Consider the following 21,792-nt stretch of genomic DNA (forward strand, 5'->3'; position numbering starts at 1 on the left):
TACTTATACAAAAATATATTAAAGAAATAAGCACAAAGAGTAAACCAGAGAGAGTGATGGCAAGAAGGAACCAGAAAAAAAGTATCCTAATGACAGAGGGGTGAGGGTGAAGGACAGTAGGGGTTTAGAGGACCTGGTTTTCAGCAAAAACTGAAACTCTTGGGAGTCTGAGAGTCTCCTTGACTGGTAAATGGAAACCATTTAAACTCATGTACAGGAAGAAATGATGTATAATGCATAAGTCATCAGCCAGAAATACGTTGGAACAAAGACACTAATGGAGTCCATGACTGTTGTTCAGTCAGTGGAAGGATCTTTACAGGTGAAAGATTTCAGCCAGACAGTGGTCTTTATGCTTCATTAGTCAGTCACCAACCTTTTAATAGCCGGTAGGTAAATCTTGGGGCTCTATTGTTTTTGCAGAACAATATGTGTTGGGTTTTTCCAGCGAAACGAAAACAGACCGTGTTATTGACCCTCCACTGATCCTCTGCAGCTGTTTGACCAGCTACTACCACACAGGAAGTTTGTTTATTTGCAGTCAGTCAAGTCCGCTGGCCGGCCACCCTGTTTACGCCTCCAAGCTTCCCGGACCTCTTGAATAAGTCAAGGAGTGTGCCAAAAAGGCCTGCAGACTAGAGCCTGCACAAACATGATATCCCAAAGGGATACTCATCTCTTAATCCTGCCCTTTGCCATGCAATTTCATTTCTTTTTTGTTAGGGAGCACTGACTTCCTTGAGAATGGGTTGTTTGGGGGATGCAAGGGGCTGAGCTTGAATTATTTTTGTCAGATTGAAACATCAGGTTTACTCAATGGAAAAAAAACCAACTCTGCCACTATTGTTGTCACATTCAAGTCCTTCTGATTTCCCTTTGACAGTAAAGAAAAGTCTGCACATTACAGCCCCCTGCTGGTCAGGAGAGTTATGTCCTCTCATACAGACACAGACAACATTTACCTTCCGCGGCTGCAAGTTCTTTGACGTTTGACCTTTTTCTTTTTCAGGTCTATTCTGTATCATCATCTAATAAGTTGTTATGTTCAAATCTGCAAGCATACACATCCAGCAGATATGGAGCAACATTATCCTCCAGTTGAAATTTCTGAAAAAAGTGTGAAGTATCTGTCCAAAACGTCCCCTCTTTTAGCTCTGTGTTGTTCTGCCTGAGAAAAATATTCATGTCTTACGCTGCAAAAATGCTCCACTATGTTCCTCAATGAACTTCTAACTTAGCGTAGAGGCTTTTCATAGAAAACAGAACTTTACCCTAATCCTGCCAAAAAAAGTTGATGACATGCAAAACATCAATCATATCAACCTATTTAATGTGCTAATGTTTTTGACATATATTGAATCAAAACAGTGTAAAGACAAAGATTTTCCAGTTTTTAAACTGATATAAGTTCTTGTTTTTCAAAAACATTGTACCTATTTGAATTTGATGCCAGTTTATTTTCATTTATATTTTAGTTTGTTCTTGCAGGTGCTGAAACAACACTAAGAGCAGAGAAAAATCCATCCTGCAGACGGGGTGATAAATAGCTGTTTTGTGTTTGACAGATTTGAAACTAGTTATTTACCACGTTTATTTTTTTTATTATTAAAAACAGCTTTAACCAAAAGGGGACACTCAGGATTTAATCCAACTGTGTAAGAAAGGCTCAAATAAATATGTTAAATAAATAAAGCTCCTCTCTCACTCTCTGATCTTTTATACTTCCTTTCTCTTTTCAAGTGACAAGATGAGTTTTTTTTTTCAAAAGTTACCTAGAAACAAACAAGAATATCCAGACTGGTACTGTTTCTGTGTCAAAGCAGTTGCCATTGTTAGCCACACTGACAAGGCCACCCTCCTCAGTATCATATCTTGTATGTTGGCCACACAGGAGAAATGTTCCCCCAGGACCTTATAAGGAATAGAAAAGATGTTGACACATGAGGATGTTGTGCAAAATGTATTCCTGCAGGGTGGGACGACATCACTGTGGGGAACAAGGCCACTAACCTGCTGTTCTCTTGTCTTCACACACTGACAGCGAGACCCTCTGCAGTCAAGCTTCTTCCTGTATGTGTTTCTGGCTGCTCAGTCTCTCCCTCTGCTGTGCATCCAACAACCTGATCTTCACTGCACAGCTGTCCTGCTGGAGGAAATCAGAGTAAGAGATGAACCAGAAACATTCACATTAACGACTCTTCAGTTGTTTTTGTTCAGTATTTCATCCATAGCAAGATATTCCACCAACTACTGCTCTCTGTCATATGAAATATAGATGATGGTGACCTGCTGAAGGGCTGTATGGCCACCAATGAGATTATCATGTTTACTACATTAAGACCAGTGGTGCAGTGCAGGGTTATATGCAGATATAGAGTACGCCCACTTATATTGGAGTCTCCATTACCCACTTCCTAATCCTCTCATTCACAATAGTCAGTAATATGCTGCAACCCCCCCCCATGTGATGGTGCTGGAATGCCTCGCCCTACTCTGTCTCTAATTGGCTAGTACACATAGCTCCTCTTCTGATGCTATTGATAATTACGTAACATTCCCTACTGCCTTAAGTCAAGCAGCAAAAGTTGAGTTTCAATGTGTAAACACAAAAGGCCCCTTTTTTTAAAAAGGCGAACTGAATATTCAAGAGTAGTTTTTACAAGTCACTGTTTCCAACAAAGGATCCATAAGAGACTAGAGAAATACCATGATGTGATGAGTTTAAGCGGAGGGATCTGCATAATCTTAATATTAACTATATATAAGAACAAGTTTCTATTGGGTGTAATCTTAATAAAAATGACTGCCATTAAAACTCATGTTTCTGTACCAACCCAAGCACCCAGAGGTTAAGAGAATATGGCAACATCTGGCTTTAGCTGATTGAACACAGCTGTATTTGTGTCCTGAAGGCAGAATCAAGTGCTGTCCCCTCCCCTCATATTTGTCATCACCTTAAGCTCCACAACAAACGCGGCGGTGCCTCCACCCAAAGGAGCTATGGGACGAACAGGAAGTCTAATTCTAGACCACTTCCTGGATGACATTCCTAACCTGAGCCGCCTTCCTGCCAGGCTTTCTCAGGCTAAGTATGTATAGCAGATCTACGGTACCCCTGGTGAATGTATAGGTCTAAATATGAGGTGTAGTAAAAGCAAATTGGAAGTATTTCAACCCTCTCAATGGATTTTTTTCTTGGACATCTGTTGTGTACTGGTATTAAACCTTGTTTTACAAAACATATAACACACTAGAGTTGGGGGAAAAAAATCTATTTCTGTAAAAATCGAGATTCTTATCTTCTGAGATTTTAAATAGATTCATAATCGGGTTTTTTTGGCTTATCAGTCACTCCCTGCTAAGTGCTAAGGCTAGCTCTTTAACTCAGTTGAATGCCAAATGGAGCAACAAGAAATCCAGCCAGTATCAGATGACTGGAGTAGATCCTGAAGTACAAATTCAAAAATAGACTTTGAATCATGAATCGTTTTGAATCAAAAATACGTTCTGAATTAAATCGTAAGACACCCAAAGATTCCCAGCCCATAAAACACCAAAAGAAATGCTCGGAGTTAGTGAGAAATGATATCGTACTGTAGTTTGTCCAGCAGTCTTAGCATTATCAGCACATGGAGCTGAGCATCACAGCTAAGCAGACGACGTTCAATGTTACACAAAAGTATTCATTTAACAGCACCTTGTCCGTTTGTGCCAGCATTTGCATGTTAAACCAGTAGCTGTATAAGTCAATTAATGAAAACTTGAAACATGTGTAGCCATTTCAATCTATTTATTTATTCGTTACCTTCATTTAGGTGCATAGAATGAGTTTACATGAACAACAGAGTGACAGACTGAAAGATGGAAACACATAGAAAAAGAACAGGACGTCAGACAGTATTGACATTAGGCTTTATAGCAGCACCACTTCACTCCCCTCTTTTACCCAAACCAGTTTTCTCATCCATCATAAAACATAAAATAATTATCACAATATGTTTGCAGATGCTTTGGTTTAAGTGCAGGAACAAGAATTCAGTACTGTAGAAAAGCACTTCAAGCTACTAAAGAAGGCATCAGCCCCTCAAGGCACAACATGTTGTGAAGTCAAGAAGGACAGATTCAGATGTTGCCTGAATGTTTCTAAAGTACAGATGTTGTTCAAGCACATTGAAGACATTTCAGCCAAAGATCAAACAGGTATCGTCTCATAACAGAAGCAGATAAGGTGTAAAACAAAAGCTCCCATTCCAACACTAACTATGAATCCTTCTCTATTGTGATTTTAGATTGTAGTGTGTTCCTGCCATTAATACATTCTCACTCCAGACTATTTTATTAGTTAGAGATTTCCTTCACATTCAATATTCATTAGTGGATCTATACAAATTAGATTATCCTTCCAGTTTAAATGATAGAACAAATAAAATATGACCCTACATCTGTGTACATTTCACAAATATATAACTAAAAGAGTTTTTCACCTCAGCAACTGAAAGTGAGCAAATTATATTGCAAACGAAAGCTGAGCAGCTGAATGCCCGGGAAAATAAGTCCAAATAAAAACCTGATTCCCACATAATCATGATAAGAAAAATAACTAAAAATATTCAAAGATAAACTGCAAATTATAGTAAAAACCAACTGTTATACTGGATTGGATTCAGATTAAAAGAAATAAACTGTATATCAAATAGATACCTCCAAAGATAAATCAACCAAAGACACACTATGTGTTTTCTCTTCATTTGCCAAAATCAGTTTTAACCCTTTAAAGAAGTTTATCACCAGCAGCTCTGAGATCCATTATGTCATCTCTAATATCAGCCCATTTCTGTGCCATAGACCGGCTGCTGTTGTTTTCAAAGTGTTGGTTCGGGGTGTAGTTACAGTATGCTCTCCCTCAGGATCCCACTGATGGAGGTGTTTAACTCCTGACTTTGTGTTTGGCATGCTGATGTTCGATTCCAAGTGTGAAAGTCCAGCAGAACCTGGTTAAGTTTCTCCATCCAGTCCAATCTCTCCTGTTTCGTGTCGGCAGAAAACCAGCACCTGAAGAAAAACAACAACAAGTCCAATCAGGTTGTTATTGTGGTCATTAGAAGTGTTGGAAAGGCTCTGCAGATTGTTACCTTTGTTTAGCCTGTTATAATAACTATTATGTTAAAGAGGACATATGAAACCCCTTTTCCAACAGTCCCCTGTGGTCTGAAAGAAACATCTGTGCTGTGCTTTAATGTTGTCAGAAACTTAGACTGACAATCAGAGACGTCAGTGGTAAAAATTAGACGACGTAATCCCAAAATGTTTGGAACCCTTTAGTCACCTACTGTATACCAAAATACGAGTGAGAAATAAGTCCCAGGTTTAAAAACAGGAATTTCCCCTTTAGGATCAAATCCTGCAAACCGTCTAACTTGCAACAAACATTTATTGTACTGGCAACGTTTCAGTACTAGACCTTCATCAAATGTTTGGTGGGAAATCTTTCTTTTTCTAAAAAAGGAGCTGCTGATGATGCAAAAATCGTCATTTTGGGTCATCGGCGGCTTTTGTGGTTAGCGGGGTGAAACTACAATGCTAGTTCCTCATATTTTCGACCACTGAAGCTACTACTACATATATGACCCAATGTCAATACAGATTCATGTTTCAACGGGTGAAGTATCCCTTTAAGTGTTTGATGGACACATTTCTCTCCTTCACACCTGTCCTATGAAATGGATGTGCAAAGGTGTTTTCTACTTCAGGATCAAATCCAACTAGAGTTTGAGTGTATTCAATCTTACTTGGCCAACGCCTCCTGGCTGTTGTCCTGTTGCTGCTGTGGCACGTTGCTCACCAGCTCAAAGGTGAAAGGTCGAGCACACGAGTCCCTCTTGACAGGCTTGAGGCTGTGATTGTTGAAGTTTGACAGAGAGATGTTTCCCTCTGCTCCCTGAGATGAAAAAAAGAAAGAAAAGATATCAGACAAAAGCTACCATAAAGTGACTTGATGACTTTGTTTGCAGATCCGTGCCGTACCTTTGTTTCTCTGTCATTGGGGTGGTTCCAGTAGGACATGTCACATCCCTTAAGAACAAAGTATCTGCGATGCCACACTCCATATCCACTAATCAACTCAAACATCGTCTGAGGACAAGAATCACAAAATAAGAGAAGCGTGAAATGCAGCTTCATGAAGAAAAATCTGTTTTCAGGATTTAAAACTAAAGTCTCCTCAGATGGAGTAAAGAAAGGAGCAACATACAGTATATCGGTAATAACACGTTATTGTTATTTTAAGTGTCTGGCCACATTAGGCAGGACGGCTACAGAGAAAGACCTTCTAGTCAAAACAGAAACAGCCGTTATCACTCCTTTCAAAGTCTTTTACCCAATGGAAATTTTACCTCGCAGCCCTGATTGGTATTTGTTAATGTGGTGTTTTGATTTGTTTGTTTATTTGTCTCAAATTTGAAGGGGGTTGATTATACCACACAAGACATCAGTGTAGGGACTAACTGAATTAATTACTCCAAAAACATAGTTTGGATCAGTCAGAATCATTGTGTACACACAGTAATAATACAAAAATCTAACTAGTCAAGGTGGCTGTAGACAGGAAGTCTAGTGTTTGAGTTCAAATTCATGTTTCTGCTGATGTACTTCAGTGGCTCTTTCTTCAAGAAAAGCCTCCAACCCTTTTAAAAAGGTCTCTCTTTTTCCTTACTCTTACTCTCACACACTTGGAATAACAATCCGAGTGAAACTCTTGGATCTAGTCCAATCCCCCCCCCCCCCCGATAAGCTATTCAGAAACCCCCAAAAAAGAAAAACTGGGCTGAGGCTTAAAACTACTGGAGTTCCCCTTTTCTGATGTAAGCCAGTGTGGCACAAAAAGACTTGTCAAGACTGAAATATTTGCAGGGTCTTTAAAAATATGCCATCACTCATTACTGACCAGGAAGTCTTGGTGCTGCACATTAGAGTGACTTTCGCTGTCCAGCCGCAGGTAGATGTTGCCCTCTAGAGGAGAGAGAAAGGGCACCTGCAGTTCAGAGGGAGGAAGGAGGGGATACACTGTTAATGTTATGGAGTCAAAAAACCTAAAATAAAGATTTTTGTATTAGGTTTCTGCGATCAGGCAGGAAAGAGTTTGAATTCATTCGCCCGATGATTCATTCGATCATACTGAGGCGGAGGTTAACATGTATGACTGTTGAAGGATTGGTTAGTTCTAGCAGAGAGAACACAGAGAGGTGAAAGGATGAAAGTGTTGTGTCAACAGTGAAACCTTTTCCTGAAATTCATCTCCCAGCAGCCTCCTGATTTTGCCTTCAAGTTTCATCTGAGCGAAAGAAGCAAGAGAGACAGGGGAGGGGGAGGGGGAGATGTTTCATCACCAGAGAGCCCAACCATGTGTACAAACAACTAACAGAACAATGAGGGTGTAAAAGGGGGGTGTACAGTGACACCTGTCACACTGTAGGTCAGAAATGAAATGCAGAGAAGTGCAACACCTGGTGACAGATGATGTGCATATGCATCCATTTATTTATGTCTTTAACATTTAAAAAAATCTCCACAAAAATATCTAAACTTGTAAAAACATCTACTAAACTTCTACTTTATACTTGCGGGATCCAATCCTTAATGCAATAGATCAAATTCTCCAGTCTACAGTAAAACAGCCCTGACGTGATGTGTTCCTAAATCTTTAATTCCAGAGGGGTGCTGTCCACATATATGTCATTATAGATGCTTTACCTTATCAAGAGGGAACTTGCTGTGTCCCAGTGAGGCCAAGGTGACCTTATGAGAGCCAACCAGACAAAAGTTACTGGAGCGACGGGTGTTGAGAGCAGGAAGAGCAGCAGCTGAAACACAAAGAAGCACAAAAAGGAACTCACTGCAAACATGAGTCAGGAATATTCATGACCGTCATGACAAGTGGTTGTGCAGCGATTGATTACAGAACAGAACAGCAAAAATGACATGATTCAACTTTTTGTAGACCGAAAGATTATAATTTATGTATCCTTTTAATGATCAACCTTACTTGTCAGACTGTTACCAGATCTCTGTGTGGGGAAGAGAAGATAATGTCAAGGCTTGTTTTAGTGATGAGAGAAAAACATTTGGGCTATAAAATACAAACATGTGACTCACTGTGATTGTATTCAGAATCTTTCTTGGTGTGACCTGAAGATGTAAAGAGATTAGATAGATTATTTGTGCTGTTGTTGATAAGTACATGACAGCCTTATTGAGTCACTCACTGCACTTACCCGTGACTTGGTGGTGGTCCGGTCCACGGTGCAGTTATTACCTGAAGTGTGGGACTACATGGCACAAAAGAGGCAAATTAATAATCCCAAAATTACACCAGATCTAACATTTGAATACTTTTTACAGCTCAACATGATGGCATGGTATAGCCACCTTTTAAAAATGCTCTATAGTAGAGCTACCAACTTTTTATGCTTCTTAATTTATCAACTGATATCATGGACCACGTACTCGACTCACATCGTACTCGACTCACATCGTTCTCTAGTCTAGATTCCCTTTGAGGCTTCCTTGCAGCTGCTGCACTTGCAACTGTGGCTGCTGGGTTGGATCAGGTCATCCACTAACTGAACAATCAGATATTTAATCCTTGGCCCTTTTATTCTTATTTTATTTAACCAAGTTTGTCCCATTGAGATTAAGAACCTCTTTTTCAAGAGACGTATGACCAAGACAGTCAGCAGCAAAAACACAAAGTTACAGACAGAGACACTAATTTACAAACATACTTTTGCCAGTTGAGTTGTCCTTGAGAAAATAACTGTACCACCATTTCTGCTGAAGACAGAGAAATATGTCGTGTGTGTGTGTGTGTGTGTGTGTGTGTGTGTGTGTGAGAGAGAGAGAGAGAGAGAGAATAGCAGGAACGAGCATAGACAAGTGAAGAGGTAACAGCTGGAGAGATTCTTGGAGACTAAACATGTTTTTTTTTATATATATATATATATATATATATATATATATATATATTTGTATCACACAGATGTGTCATTTTACCAGCTGCCACTGCTAACAATGTTTGAGTATTTGTGTGAGAAATAAGATGGCCTGCTTGGGCTCCCATAGTGAACTGATCACTGTGTGTTCTAGTTAAGGGGTATAATGGTCATGAACTTCAGTGTCATAATCTTGTAAGGTGTTCCTTCTATTAAGCAGCAAAAAGGTTGTAAAAAGATGTGCTTGTGTTAAATTGCATTATTATGTGCATCCTTACATATGACTTGAAATATGCTCATCCAAATGATGTCCACACTCAAACAACACAACACCAGCTCCAGCCTGGTGTGTAAGCTAAAGGTGCCTTTTAAAGGCAAACTCTCTGACAGTTCAGTACTTCATGCATGAATCCTTGACCTATCTTACAAAAAAAAAAATCAATTTGTCATCATTTACATAAGTTGGACACACTTTCAATGATTCATGTTTTGTTATGTTGGACCCTACAACACCAAAAAGGCTCATGACAACTCAACACTTTGCTGAGGGTTATATGCATGTAGATGTTATAATAAGTTTCATGCTAGCTTAGTAAAGCTAACTCTCATACTGGGGTACTAAATTTGTTGAAGTTGCAGCCCAATACAACAGGATTTTTATTTACAAACTATTACAATAAACATGATTTTGATTAACAAGAAAAAAAAAGAACTGCATTTAAATATTGTTGTCTCACCAGGCTGTAGACTTCAACATCAATCTCAAAGGAAGAGCGAATGTCCTTTCTGAAACAACAAGAGACAAAGAATACAGTAAAAAAAAAAAAAAAAAATCTTCATATTTTTAGACCTCAACATGAATTGCTGCAAAAGGATCCAAAGTCACAAAAAAGTGAGATCATTTGGATTAAGTTTTATGAATGTGACCATGAATCAGTCGTGACCCACACACCAACATGATCACAGTAACACAACAGATGGAAGCAGCAATGTCTGTGAAGGTGACACACTTCAGCTCCTCAGATAAACCCTTTTCACAAATACTGAAATCTCCTGAAAAACTCCGGAGATTAGGCTTTCCGGAGGGACTTTAGGGTATACGTGAACGCAAACAGTCAAATTTTTCAGCCGGACCCCTAGAATTTTATCTGCAGAAAGTCCGAGTGAGCTGACGTGAGAACGCAGCAGCATCTTCTCCGGGGGATTCACCTCGAGCCAATGGGACACCAGTGACGTTTATATACAGTGACTGCCGCACGGTGCATATAGTGTCTGCACGCAATCACCAATTTCTCCGTGCACGTAATCAAACGGCTGCATTATGTTTTCTGTTCGTCAGTATGTTGTTCTCCTCTCTTTTGTGGATGTTGTCATTCTGTTGGATTACACATAGTATTGATATAAAGACAAATATTCTCATTATAGCGTTGTGTAGTGCACTATGTTGCTTCGGCTGCTACTTCCGCGTTTTTTTTTTTTTTTTAACATCATGTCTTACCTCAGGAAATCCCCCGACCCCCCTCCCCTCTGACAGGGAAAGTCCCCCGCTGTGAGGAGCATATGTGAACGGCTAGGTCGGGAGAATCCCCCCCCCCCCCCGAGCAGTCCTCCTGTAATTATCTAGATATTATCCAGAGTGCATATGTGACAACGGCTATAGAGAGCCAAAACAGAAGCAAACAAAAGACTTATCACATGAAGTCCCAAACCAGCAGATGAAGTGCAGCTTACAGAGTGACAGAAGTAGGGAAGGAGATGGTGTCTCCGTTCTTAGCATCAGCAGCTGTGGCCAGTGGGGTGGCGACGATGTTGCAGGGCCCATAGCGGATCAGGATGAAGAAATAGTGACTTGGTCGACCTAAATGAGTACACAAACAAATCAATTCATGTGGATATAAGCCACTACATTTGTGTTAATGAAACCCAGAATTCCATAGCTGTAACGTCTTTAATTGAAGTCACAAGATATATAATGAGTTAGATTAGGCTAGTGTTGTAGTACTCAAAATCGGTCTTGGTCTCGAGACCACTTTTTGAGGGTCTCGGTCTCGTCTGGTAATCAAAAGCATCAGCGAGTCTTGTCTCACTCTCAGACTGGAGGGACTCCGGATTTTGAATCAAGACCTCCACTGATATTAGCTATTTTTCCAAGTCATTACTGTGATTAGAAGGAAACCCCTTACTAAAAGAACAAATCATTTAAATTCACTGATAATTAGATTTTTATCCCCCGGTTATGGCAGCAACCTTTCCGGTAATACGGTCTAAGTGAGTGACAGGCCCGCTGCACACAATACAATGATTTTTTTAGTGATATTTATGACTTGGTCTTGACTCGGTCTGGATCCCTAAATGTCTTGGTCTTGTCTTGGTCTCTGAGCACCCTGGTCTCGGGTATGTCCTGGTCTTGGTTAGTGTGGTCTTCACTACAACACTAGACAAGGCAATAAAAAAATAAAGGCTCATAATAACAGTAAAATTGTTTACTAGCAGGGCTACCCGTGTGGTTGAGTGAAGAGCAGACAAATTCCACCTTGAGAGGCAGCTGGATGTTTGAGATGCTCACAGTCCCTCTACAGGGCTGCTGGGAATTGTATTCCTTGTCCTTTCCTGCTGCCTCTCCTGAACCCAGGTTCCTCTCCTCTCTCAGTCTGGCCATTTCTACCAGTAAAGCAGAGCGCTTCTCACCTGAAACACACAGGTACATTTAGAGTGAGTACAGAGGGAAAAAAGGCAGAGAGACTTTTGATTTATCCAGCTTAACCTGAAAAAGAAAGATATTTATCTGTCAACACCATCAAAGACAAAATGAGCTGGATTTGTCAACTGCAGATAAATAAACATTAAAAGCACTTCAACTTGGGCCATTGATCTGGCAACTGGTTGCTAGGTTTTTGTAAACCCCTTTTACACACGCTTTTAAAGGGGGGAATCTGGTGAATTTATAATACAACATAGTGACTTTATTCCGCCTTACTGATGTGTTTAGAAGAAACAAAGTTGGTAAAGGGAGACTGTGTTGATCCGCCTATAACCTGGCAGCAGAGGTAGTATATTCTTATTAAGTATAAGTATATTTCTGCATACATGTGGGAGCTGGCAGGACAGGAGAGGGGGATGAGATTTTGAGGACAGCTTTGAGCGGCTAACACAATGTAGCTACGAGACAACACACTGTTGCCAAAAAATTGTGAGAAAAACCATGTCCAGGAGCTCATCACCATCGAGCAGAGGATAAGATCAGCCACCATATACAGCTATATGAGGGACGGTTAAAGACCATTATTATAGTTTATATAGCAATGTCCCTGCCCAACGCAATGTTTAATTCACTCTTTAAATGTTCACGTTATTTAAATATATTTATAAAGAGTTAAATCATCTGCAGAGGTCTTCTCCTCTCTAAAAGAAACCTACACTTGTTCATTAAAATCATTTTCAACATGAAGCTGTTTTATGTTCTGACTATTTGTTTGGGCTCGGGTGCTGAAAACTCACCTGCTGCTAAATGTCGCTACTAGCAGACTAAAACCAATCATTTCTGTATTGTTAAAGAAAAAAACGTAACTTGAAACACTGAAAAATTTTGTTGGCATTGTTTCAACAAACAAACAGTAAGTCTAACTTTAAAAATGGAGACACGTGTGGGATCTAATCAGTGTTTGTTGTAAAAAAAAAAAGTCTGAGAAATGAGCAGCCAAATCAGACAAACTGATAAACATGAGAGTTTGCCAAACCTTTTTTTTTTATACTTTGCTGTAGTTTGATCAACTTAATGTTGAATGCAAAAGATATAAACTAAATAAATACAATAAAGCTTGAACAGTGTGAATACTCTGAGCTACAAAGAGAATAAACTGTTCAACCAAAAATCTAGAAATGCACATACAGGAGACCAGCAGTAGTTTCTCAGCTTCAGCCTCCTCCAGTGAGCCCCGTCCATGCTCCTCGTCAGTACAGCAGCTCAGAGCCTGGAGAGTCTGGCCGATCACCGTCTGAAGCTTTCCTGCTTCTTCATTTAGAGCCTGGACAAAAACAAAGGTAGTTAACACTAACACACACACATTTAATTAAACCGAGAAGAGGATATTTTCAGCAGTACAGTTGACAGTACACTAGGGTGATGGATTTTGCAGGAGGGGATACATTATAAGATTTCAACCTGAATACTGACCATAGAATCTCTAAAAGATCCACTCACCTTGATTTTCTCCTTGTTGCTGACAGAGGGCTGAGGTCGGGACTTCTCTGGAGCTGGTCCCTGAACCCCTGGAGTGACACTCTGAATGGTGGAGGGCTTGCTCTGTCTTTGTGTGCGGTAGGCATCAATACTGTCAAAAACCAAACCATCATCATGTTACAGACACATGACAGACTAAACAGGGAGATTATAGTCTGAAATATAACCACAACAATCACCATTTGGTTGACCAACAGAGATTATTAATTGCATGAATACATTTAAAATAAAAACTACTACAGCCAGAAGTTTCATTATTTTTTGCTATGAAGAGATTCCTTTTCAGGGGAATGACATATATATATACACACATATATATATATATATATATATATATTTCCCATTAAATAAAATCACAAGAAGCAATTATACCTGTGTGTGCAATTATATGTGAAAACTGTTACATGAACAAGTATAATTATTTAGTTTAAAGAAAGATTGTGTCAAGGTTTCTGTATTCAGCATAGAGATATATATATATATATGTATATATATATAGTTTTAGGTATAGCAAAACTGATAAAAAAAAAAGTCAGATTTTTACATATTTTCCATCTTGAAATCCATGATAACCTTTATGGAGTTTAATGGTTTATTGACTAATCACTTTTTCTCTCCAAAAATGTAAATACTCTTGGTATATAAAGCATTTGGAAATACTCATAACATTCCACATTCTAGTTAGATATTTCAATGGTAAAAATGTTTTTACATACAACATTGAGACTCAATGTTGTTGAAATAACACAGACTGACAGTTTTCATACGTTGCTGCTCTGATTACCTGTACAGAGGAGCAGATTCAGCAGGAGGGGTGGAGGCCTCTTCTGGAGTCAGGAGAAGAGATGGAGGGTTGGACTCCTCGCTCACTGTCAGTCGCTGTTGGTGAAAAATTCAAAACAATCAAAAGGACAAAATGGTTTTGAACATGCATGCATGAACTAGCTTTCCTACCAGGACTAAATTCACATAAATAAACTAAAAGGAACTTGTGCATCAACAGCAAAGAGTTCAGATTGATTCTTACCAGAGGGGTGACCACTGCCTCTACTGACTTGCTGAGAGGAGAAAGGATGCAGCTGGGAGGGAAAGTCAGCATGTCGTCTCCCTCTTTTTCAAGCATCTTGCTGTCATCCAACTCGTCTTCTTCTTTGGCCTCCCCCTCTTCTTCACTTTTATCCTTCTTGGACTCTGTGTCCATCTTAATGTTCTCTACAGAGCAAGCTCCGATACCACTGTCATGACCCTCAGTGTCCTCATGATGCACTCGCTCTTCTTCTACCCTTTCAGCATATTCCAGCACTTCCTCAAACATCTGGTCGATTATTTCAGCCGTGTTGGTCTCATCGTGAGAGCTCAGTTCAGCATCTGTTAAAACAAACATTCACAGACATTCACTTCCTGAAAAAAATGAGGGAAACTATTTCAAAACGAGATGTAGATTGATGATGAGGTCTCACACAACTGAGGATGAAAAAAGCAACTAAGAAATTATCAAGTGCACTTGTGCAATACTAGATAACCATGTGCTTGAGGCTCCATATGTAAATAAATAAAACACAGTGGGTCACCACAAGTGATTTTCCTTTAAGAAAAAACATAAACTCCACCCAGGTGTTCCATGACTCCAAAGGTGCCCTCAACTAAATAGTCTTACTTTTCTTACCTGACAGACTCGTCTCTACCCTGGACTCCACACAGGCATTAGTCTCACACCAGGTTGAGTCATTTATAAGCTCAGGCTCCAGGATAAAGGAGACTTTCTTTGAGCCGTCTCCTGCCTCTTCCTTTGGAGCTTCTTCTACATCACTCTGCTTCTCATCGACTACAGCTTGTTCTAGTTCCTCCGTCTCCAAGAGGATTTCTGACGCCTCGGCCTCGGTCAAACTGTGAGCTCCATCACTTCCATCCGTGTCAGATGATTCAATCTTAGTCTCTAGCTCTAATTTTGAAACATATTTAGTATTTCTTTTTCTCACTGTAACTGCCTGACATGTATCTGCCAGAGTGTGTTTCACTTTGTTACCCAGGTCCGTCCTGTCTGCCTCCAGATCCATGTCCTCTTCCTTTACGCTAACTGTCTGGATCTCCATTGACTGTTGACTTACATCTTCTTCATGAGTACTCGCTTCTGTGTCGCTCTTGTCTATTGTAAAAATATCTTCTTTGCCTACTCCATCATAAAAGCCATTACAGGACTCTACACTCTCTTTAGACTGGTCATCTGAACAGCTCTCTGACCACAGTATGTCTCCCTCAATGTTCTCAATTTCAGTCATTTCAGATGAATCAGCGATCTCAGCAGAAACTTTACTCGAATCACATTCACCATGCTCTGTGTCAGAGTGCTCACTGCGATCTCGAGCACTGCCACCTTTATCTTTCTGCACTCTGGATGAATTCAAGTCCCCCTCCTGTTCAGCTAAGATGGACTCTTCTTCTTTGCCGTCTAGAGGATATCTCCAAGAACTAAACTCCTCTTCCGTTGAAATCTCCATCACCTCATCATTGTGTGAAGAACAATCAAAGGAGTTTGCCTCAGACCTGCCTGTTTCATTTTCTGTGGATATTTCACCTGTTTCCTTCATGTTTGATTCCTCTGAGTAAGAACATTCTCGAAAGCTCTGATCATCCCTTGTAGGCAACTCTGACACATTCTGCTCCTCAGAGAGAGGCGCGTTAGAGAGACCCTGATCCTCGCTAAAAGACAGCTTCAACACGGTCTGTGACGTTGGAGGCCTTAACTTCTCTTCACCTCCAACTGAAGCTTTGTCTATCTCCTCCTCAACTTCTTCCCCCTCATGAGTACTTTGGTCTTTTTGTTGAATTTTAAGCAGTTGGTTAGAGTTTTCAGGCTCTCCAGATGCTGCTAGGGCTTCAGAGTCCCAGCATGGCCTTTCACCTGTTGAAAAAGTTTCCTCACATCTTAACAGTAGGCTACCTGAACTTCAAACCATGTATCTTTATTTAATAGAATCCTTATATGTTCATTATTGACATTTTTAGACCAGTCAAGAATAACTTGTTCACATGCCTGACCCGTAGTAGCTAAAACAAATCCAACCAGATCATTGCATCACTGTTTTAGAACAACAAAGGGTTTAAGGGTTTGTTGTTATATCCAGAACATCATTAAAGGGATACTTCACCCGTTGAAACATGAATCTGTACTGACATTGGGTCATACATGTAGCAGAAATGTGAAATATAATTTGAAATTGGTGCCTTCTTGGCCGAGAAAAGGCAGAAAGTGTCATTTTAGCTCATGTGGATGAAAGACACCAAATCCCAGAATGCACAGCACTGTAGGCCACTCCCTCTAAGGTTCTCTATTTCAGAATCAGAAATACTTTAGTAATCCCAGAAATTCAATCGTTACAGTTTATCCAAAATATACATCGCAGTAGAAATATAGTAATAAAAACATTTACAGACATATTTACTTCAACACATACGGCCATTTCCTCAACTGATTCAGAGATTTCTTCTAGAAGAAATTGGCATCTTGGAAATTTCTGGCAGAAAACAGACTTAATGTCTGTGTCCACAGGCAAACAGTGAGAGCACCGACACTACAAGTCTGCCCCAACTCGAGCCGGCCCCGGGCCTTTTGTCCTCACCGCCGCTGACAGGCAGTTCTTATTCCTCGGCTGCAGAAGCAGAAGACCTGCCTGTCAGCAGCATTCAGCATTGTCAGCACCATTATCAGCTTTCTCCATAGAGCCTGTTAGCATAGCTTCCAAGCAATATGGCGGATGTTAAGTTTCGATTCTGGGAGTGAGTTCCCACCCACTGATCTGTGATAGGTCTGTAGCTTCAGTGGTCAAAAATATGAGGAACTAGCGTTGTAGTTTCACCCCCGCTAACCACCGATGATGCAAAATGCCGATTTTTGCGTCATGGGAGGCTCCTTTTGCAGACAAGAAATACAAAAATTCCCGTCTCAGGGGAAAATGAGGGCGGGATGCACGACCATTCAAAAATACTACCAGGTTTCTAATGATACAAAGCTTAATGCAAATGGGTGAAGTATCCCTTAAAATATAGAGATTGAGGAATGGGCAAAATATCTATTAAGACACATTACAAGCCTTGCAGAGTATTTTGGGACACGCCTACTTTTATTGCTTCAGTCAGCGTGCAGAGTTTTAGTGAGTTTTGACCCGTTAAATGACAAAATAAAATGTGTTTATTAATATGAATAACATTTACCTGTTCCAACTGAAGACTGCTTGTTGCCACTTAATGTTGTCGTTTCAGTGAAGCTGCCATCTTCATTTTCAGCGTCACCAGAAGCCTGCTGGAGGCCACAGTGTCAACAATAGGAAACATAATTAGGACGTTATAGAGCACAGCAGAGCTTTGTTTGAGCTGCAAGTGAATAAACAAACTTAAAGGAAATTATTCATGAGCAGGATTAAGACCATATACTGTGCAACCAATCCAGAGACATTTGGGAGGAGAACTTTCTTTTTTTTTTGTGCTCAAAGTGTGGAGTGAAGGATTCATTTAATTCAAACTGTCCATAGCCCCAAAGCAAACAAAAAAAGAATAGGTGCAGTGTGTAAGAACGTATCTTAATTTCTAAACTAGAGCCACATGAAGGGGTGATTCTATGTCAGATAAAAACAGAACACGGATATAGTTAGAAACATACTAATGTTTAATTTTTATCACTGACAGTTTCAAAAATGCCCATTCATTTGGCTCAATGTACCAACCCCATGTGTCAAAACAAGAAAATCAAGAGTTATGTGGTCATAGACTCACATCCCAGGGTTTCATGGGAGGCCAGCGAACTCCCCTTACAGACCCAGGAACCCAGCAGGAGGTATATGTGGGTGTAGTAGGGGTCCTCCCCTGATAATGTTTACACAGGCAGGTGTGTAAATTCTCAAACAAATAATCCATACAAATAATTACAGCCACTAAAGACAATTTAAAGTATGATTCTGTCATAGATGTGTAAATGGTGGTTCGTTGGATTAAAAAAATAATAATAGTGATAATTCTGCGGTTTATTTGAGCTTCAGGACTTTGTAATGTTTTTTTTTTTTTTTTTTTAGTATTTTCATGCTCATCCATCAATTAGAAGATTAATCAAAACAACAGAAAATTAAATATGACAAGACACTAATGAGTGCTGTGTGACTGTTTGATAAGCATTACATCGTGATGACAAACCCACCTGAGTTAAAGCAGGATCGGAGATGCTCCTTTTCAACCAGGCATTCTCACTGATTGGTTGAAAAGGCAACTGGTTCAACTCAAGCTCTCGTTCCTGTTCAGAGAAACGTGTGTCAGAGGTCAAACCAAAACTCTTCAATTGTTCAGATGCAATTCAGCAGCATACATGTATAATAGTGCGTTCCATTTTATCTCAGAAGTCAGAAATTCCCAATTCCTCTTTTTGTTTAATTAAATGAATCACACTGAGTATCGTGCAAGTTCTATCTGTGGACATGTCATGCTATTTTCACGCTCAAACTATCACAGTGTGTTTTTATGCTAGGTATTAGCTAACTAAACAAAAGGTACTCCTGGAGGTGTTCATGTTGCTTGTCAGACTGGTTGCCAAATCGCAACTGGAACGCAGTTACCTCGGGTGTGACGTCATTCACAGAGCTGAGATCCGAAGTAAATGGAATAACTCACTTCTAAAATGTATCAAATTTACAGATAATAGAGCAGCTAGTAGCCTATGTTTAGAAAGATCATTCTGATAGAAAATATCAGACAAACAAAGACATCATTGAGGCTATATCATAAAGATCTGTGTGCAAATGATTATTTATATACATCACTTGGCTTTTGGGTTCAAACCACAGCATTTAAACCAACCTGGCGCATGCGGACAGCCTGTTTGGAGCTGGGAGTTGTGGTTCCCTGGAGTTTTTGCTGAATGTCAGATACAAAGTTGGAGCAGCTCTTTGGGCAGGGGTTGGCAGAGCTTGGTGTGGGGGCAGGGCTGGCCTGGAAGAGTGGTGCTTTAAAACGCTCCATTCGCTGAGTAAATTCTCCTTCATCTGAGGAGAAAACATTTATAAAGAGGAATTTCTAAAATTAAGTAGAAAATAACAGAAAAAATGAGAGAAATTAGTTCATGGCCTCGTGGCAGGGTTAGTTTGTGAAGTTTGTGTCTGCTGCACAATGCTGATGATAATTGGCCATGGCGGAAAATATGTGTCTATTGAAATCTTATTGAGGTTTACTTTTGGTAAATACTTTGTATGCTTCAAACTGAGAAATAAAAACGTGTTTATATCAACTCTAAGCATCATAAACTAAAATGTGGTTCTCTCATTCTCTCTTTTATTGTAACTAAACTGCTTGTTTTTTTCCTATCATCGTTTCTGTCTCTTAATACTTTGCACAGCATTGATATATCAGAAAATATAAATTCAAATGTTATCTTTAACTTTCAATCTTAAAATTACATAGTTATCAAAAATGAAGATTGATTTTTTTTCAGACCATCAACGTCACATATTTGACCTTAGGTTCTGTGATGAGGACTTTGCTACCAAATCGACAACTCTTTTAACTGACTGAGTTGGAATCCAACATTTTATCCTGAGGCTTGGCCCTCAGGCCACCTTTAGGCTTGAGCTGAAGTCCAAAGACCAGTTTAGTCCATGTTTTAGGACCATTGATATTTAATTGTGTTGCCTTCTATCTACTATAGTTTTTTTTAGGTTTGGAATCAGGAAAGTACCGCTGTCTTCAACAGTGACAAGTCGCTTTTTGAATTTGTGTTCATGTGCACCCTCACCGAGCAGATGCTCTCTGAAGGCCTTTTCCTGGATCATGACTGACGGGCTGAAAGCGCCAGGATCAGACAGGCAGCGCTGGGCCAGAGGAGCTACCCCTAGAAAAGAAAAAAAGCAAACTCTCACTGTTAAGAACTAGAATATTCAACAGACAAAAACACGACACGTATTGCTCAACCTTTGTAAATGCAGACAAACCAGACTGACTGTTGACTTTGTCCAGTATGCATGTCACCATCATGAGAAGAACCATATCCCCTGAAAAAGTAACTCAGTAACCAGTTCTAGGTCTACTTAGGTTAAAGAAATACGATCTAAATCAACTGACTGATGTGGTACAGACAGTTATAGGAACAAAATTTTACAGCGACTTTGGAGGCTGCAGGGTGAAACAGTAATCTTTTGAATTCTCATTGTTTCGCTGATATAATATTTAAACTGCCTTCACTGATAAAATTGGTCGGGGCAAGATATCTGAGGTTAGAAAACCTCAGATTACCTTCTTGTCTCTGTGTAAGTAGATGGACTCGGGAACGGACTGAAGGAACCATTGGTGTGTCCGGCTTCGTCTCCAGCTCCAGTAGACGTCCAGAGGAGGAATGTTTAGGACTACGGTTTTCCTGACCAGCTGCCTCCAGACGCCGCCGCTTCTGGCCATCGCTCTCCTCTGAGATATCGGAGAGGAAGATGCAAACTGTGAAAACTGTGCTGTGTTCATGCTGAGGAGGTGTATTTAGAGAGATGTGCATTAAACACAGACAGAAACCAACCTGATGATGTGAAGACATTGTCTTCTGAATCTGACAGAGGTGTTCTTTGTCGCTTCAGGTTGGTGTTGCCACTTTTCTCCTTGGCAGCTTCCATGATGAGCTGGAAACACAAACATTTACACACTGGATGTATACTTTACTAACAAGAACATGTTCCTCAACACAGCTGTTCAATAAACCAGAGTCAATCCACTAAACTCTACAAAGTCTACCTGTCCTAGTCAAGTCTTACTGGACTTAATAACATCATTAAATGGGGCTTGGTTAATATAGTTAAGTTAAGTTAAGTTATATTTGGCTAAAATGTATAAATATAGCTCGCTGTTGAACACTTGGTTTGGTTAAAACACTTGAGATTTGTCCTGAATTAATAACCTCTGGGCGTTGTCACAATCATTGTCTAAAAGCTCGTCCACAACATGCATCGCATTAGATTACTGACACGGTCAACACAGTTATAGCAATGATAGTTGAATCAAGATAACTATTCGCCGAGCATTGACAACTACAGGAGCTACAGTAGTTCGGTTAACATTGCACTTTGATTAGCTACCTTCATGCTAACTTATCGACCAGGATAACGTTAAGGTAGCATACGCGAGCTAACTTTAGTCGGACAAACATTTAGCATTAGCCAGCAATATTGTGTAAGTTTAAGCGGGTCGTTTGTTGCCTTACCTGAAAACGATGTCTGCAGGAAACCAAAGTCTATTTGAAACTGACAGAAAACAAGAACCTCCTTGTTGTTTTATGTTTTCAGTCTCCTCCTCCAACTTTAAATTTCAGCGGGTCTTCTGACGTCGGTCCTGTAGTTTCCCGCTGGTCTGGAGTCAGAGCGAATACAGCAGCTCGTTTTCATGCAGCAGGCGGAGGAACTCCAAATCTGATCCCAGGTCTGTTTACTGTGCGGCTCAGAGAGAGGCCGTTTACCGTACTACACAAAGTAAACACGCAAATCAAATTCCATTACATCACGCCATTAGTATCCTTGAATATAATTTGACCAAATTTAACTTTATTTAGAT

The 21,792-nt window shown here is 40.0% G+C and overlaps 1 protein-coding gene across 7 annotated transcripts; it reads right to left on the reverse strand.

Moving 5' to 3' along the window:
• Positions 1 to 3,773: 3,773 nt before the first annotated feature.
• anln2 (anillin, actin binding protein 2) lies at positions 3,774 to 21,584 on the reverse strand. 7 transcript variants are annotated; one of them, XM_065956933.1, is made up of 24 exons: positions 21,446 to 21,584; positions 20,768 to 20,867; positions 20,497 to 20,664; positions 20,000 to 20,095; positions 19,069 to 19,253; positions 18,416 to 18,508; positions 17,998 to 18,087; positions 17,440 to 17,527; positions 14,255 to 14,595; positions 14,012 to 14,106; positions 13,189 to 13,318; positions 12,877 to 13,012; positions 11,475 to 11,675; positions 10,719 to 10,845; positions 9,725 to 9,773; positions 8,271 to 8,324; positions 8,152 to 8,184; positions 8,042 to 8,063; positions 7,750 to 7,859; positions 7,277 to 7,330; positions 6,944 to 7,030; positions 6,025 to 6,132; positions 5,790 to 5,938; positions 3,774 to 5,052 (listed from the first exon to the last, which is right to left on the reverse strand). In XM_065956933.1, exons 2-24 carry the CDS (start codon positions 20,859 to 20,861, stop codon positions 4,887 to 4,889), a joined length of 2,676 nt encoding a protein of 891 aa, XP_065813005.1. In that variant the 5' UTR covers positions 20,862 to 20,867; positions 21,446 to 21,584; the 3' UTR covers positions 3,774 to 4,886. The 7 variants fall into 7 exon arrangements, with proteins under 7 accessions (XP_065813005.1, XP_065813007.1, XP_065813006.1 ...); XM_065956935.1 differs by lacking the exon at positions 17,998 to 18,087 and having other exon boundaries at positions 17,440 to 17,524; XM_065956934.1 differs by lacking the exon at positions 17,998 to 18,087.
• Between the last annotated feature and the right edge of the window lie 208 nt (positions 21,585 to 21,792).

This window comes from Labrus bergylta, chromosome 7, assembly GCF_963930695.1.
Source record: "Labrus bergylta chromosome 7, fLabBer1.1, whole genome shotgun sequence".
Taxonomy (NCBI): Eukaryota; Metazoa; Chordata; class Actinopteri; order Labriformes; family Labridae; genus Labrus; species Labrus bergylta.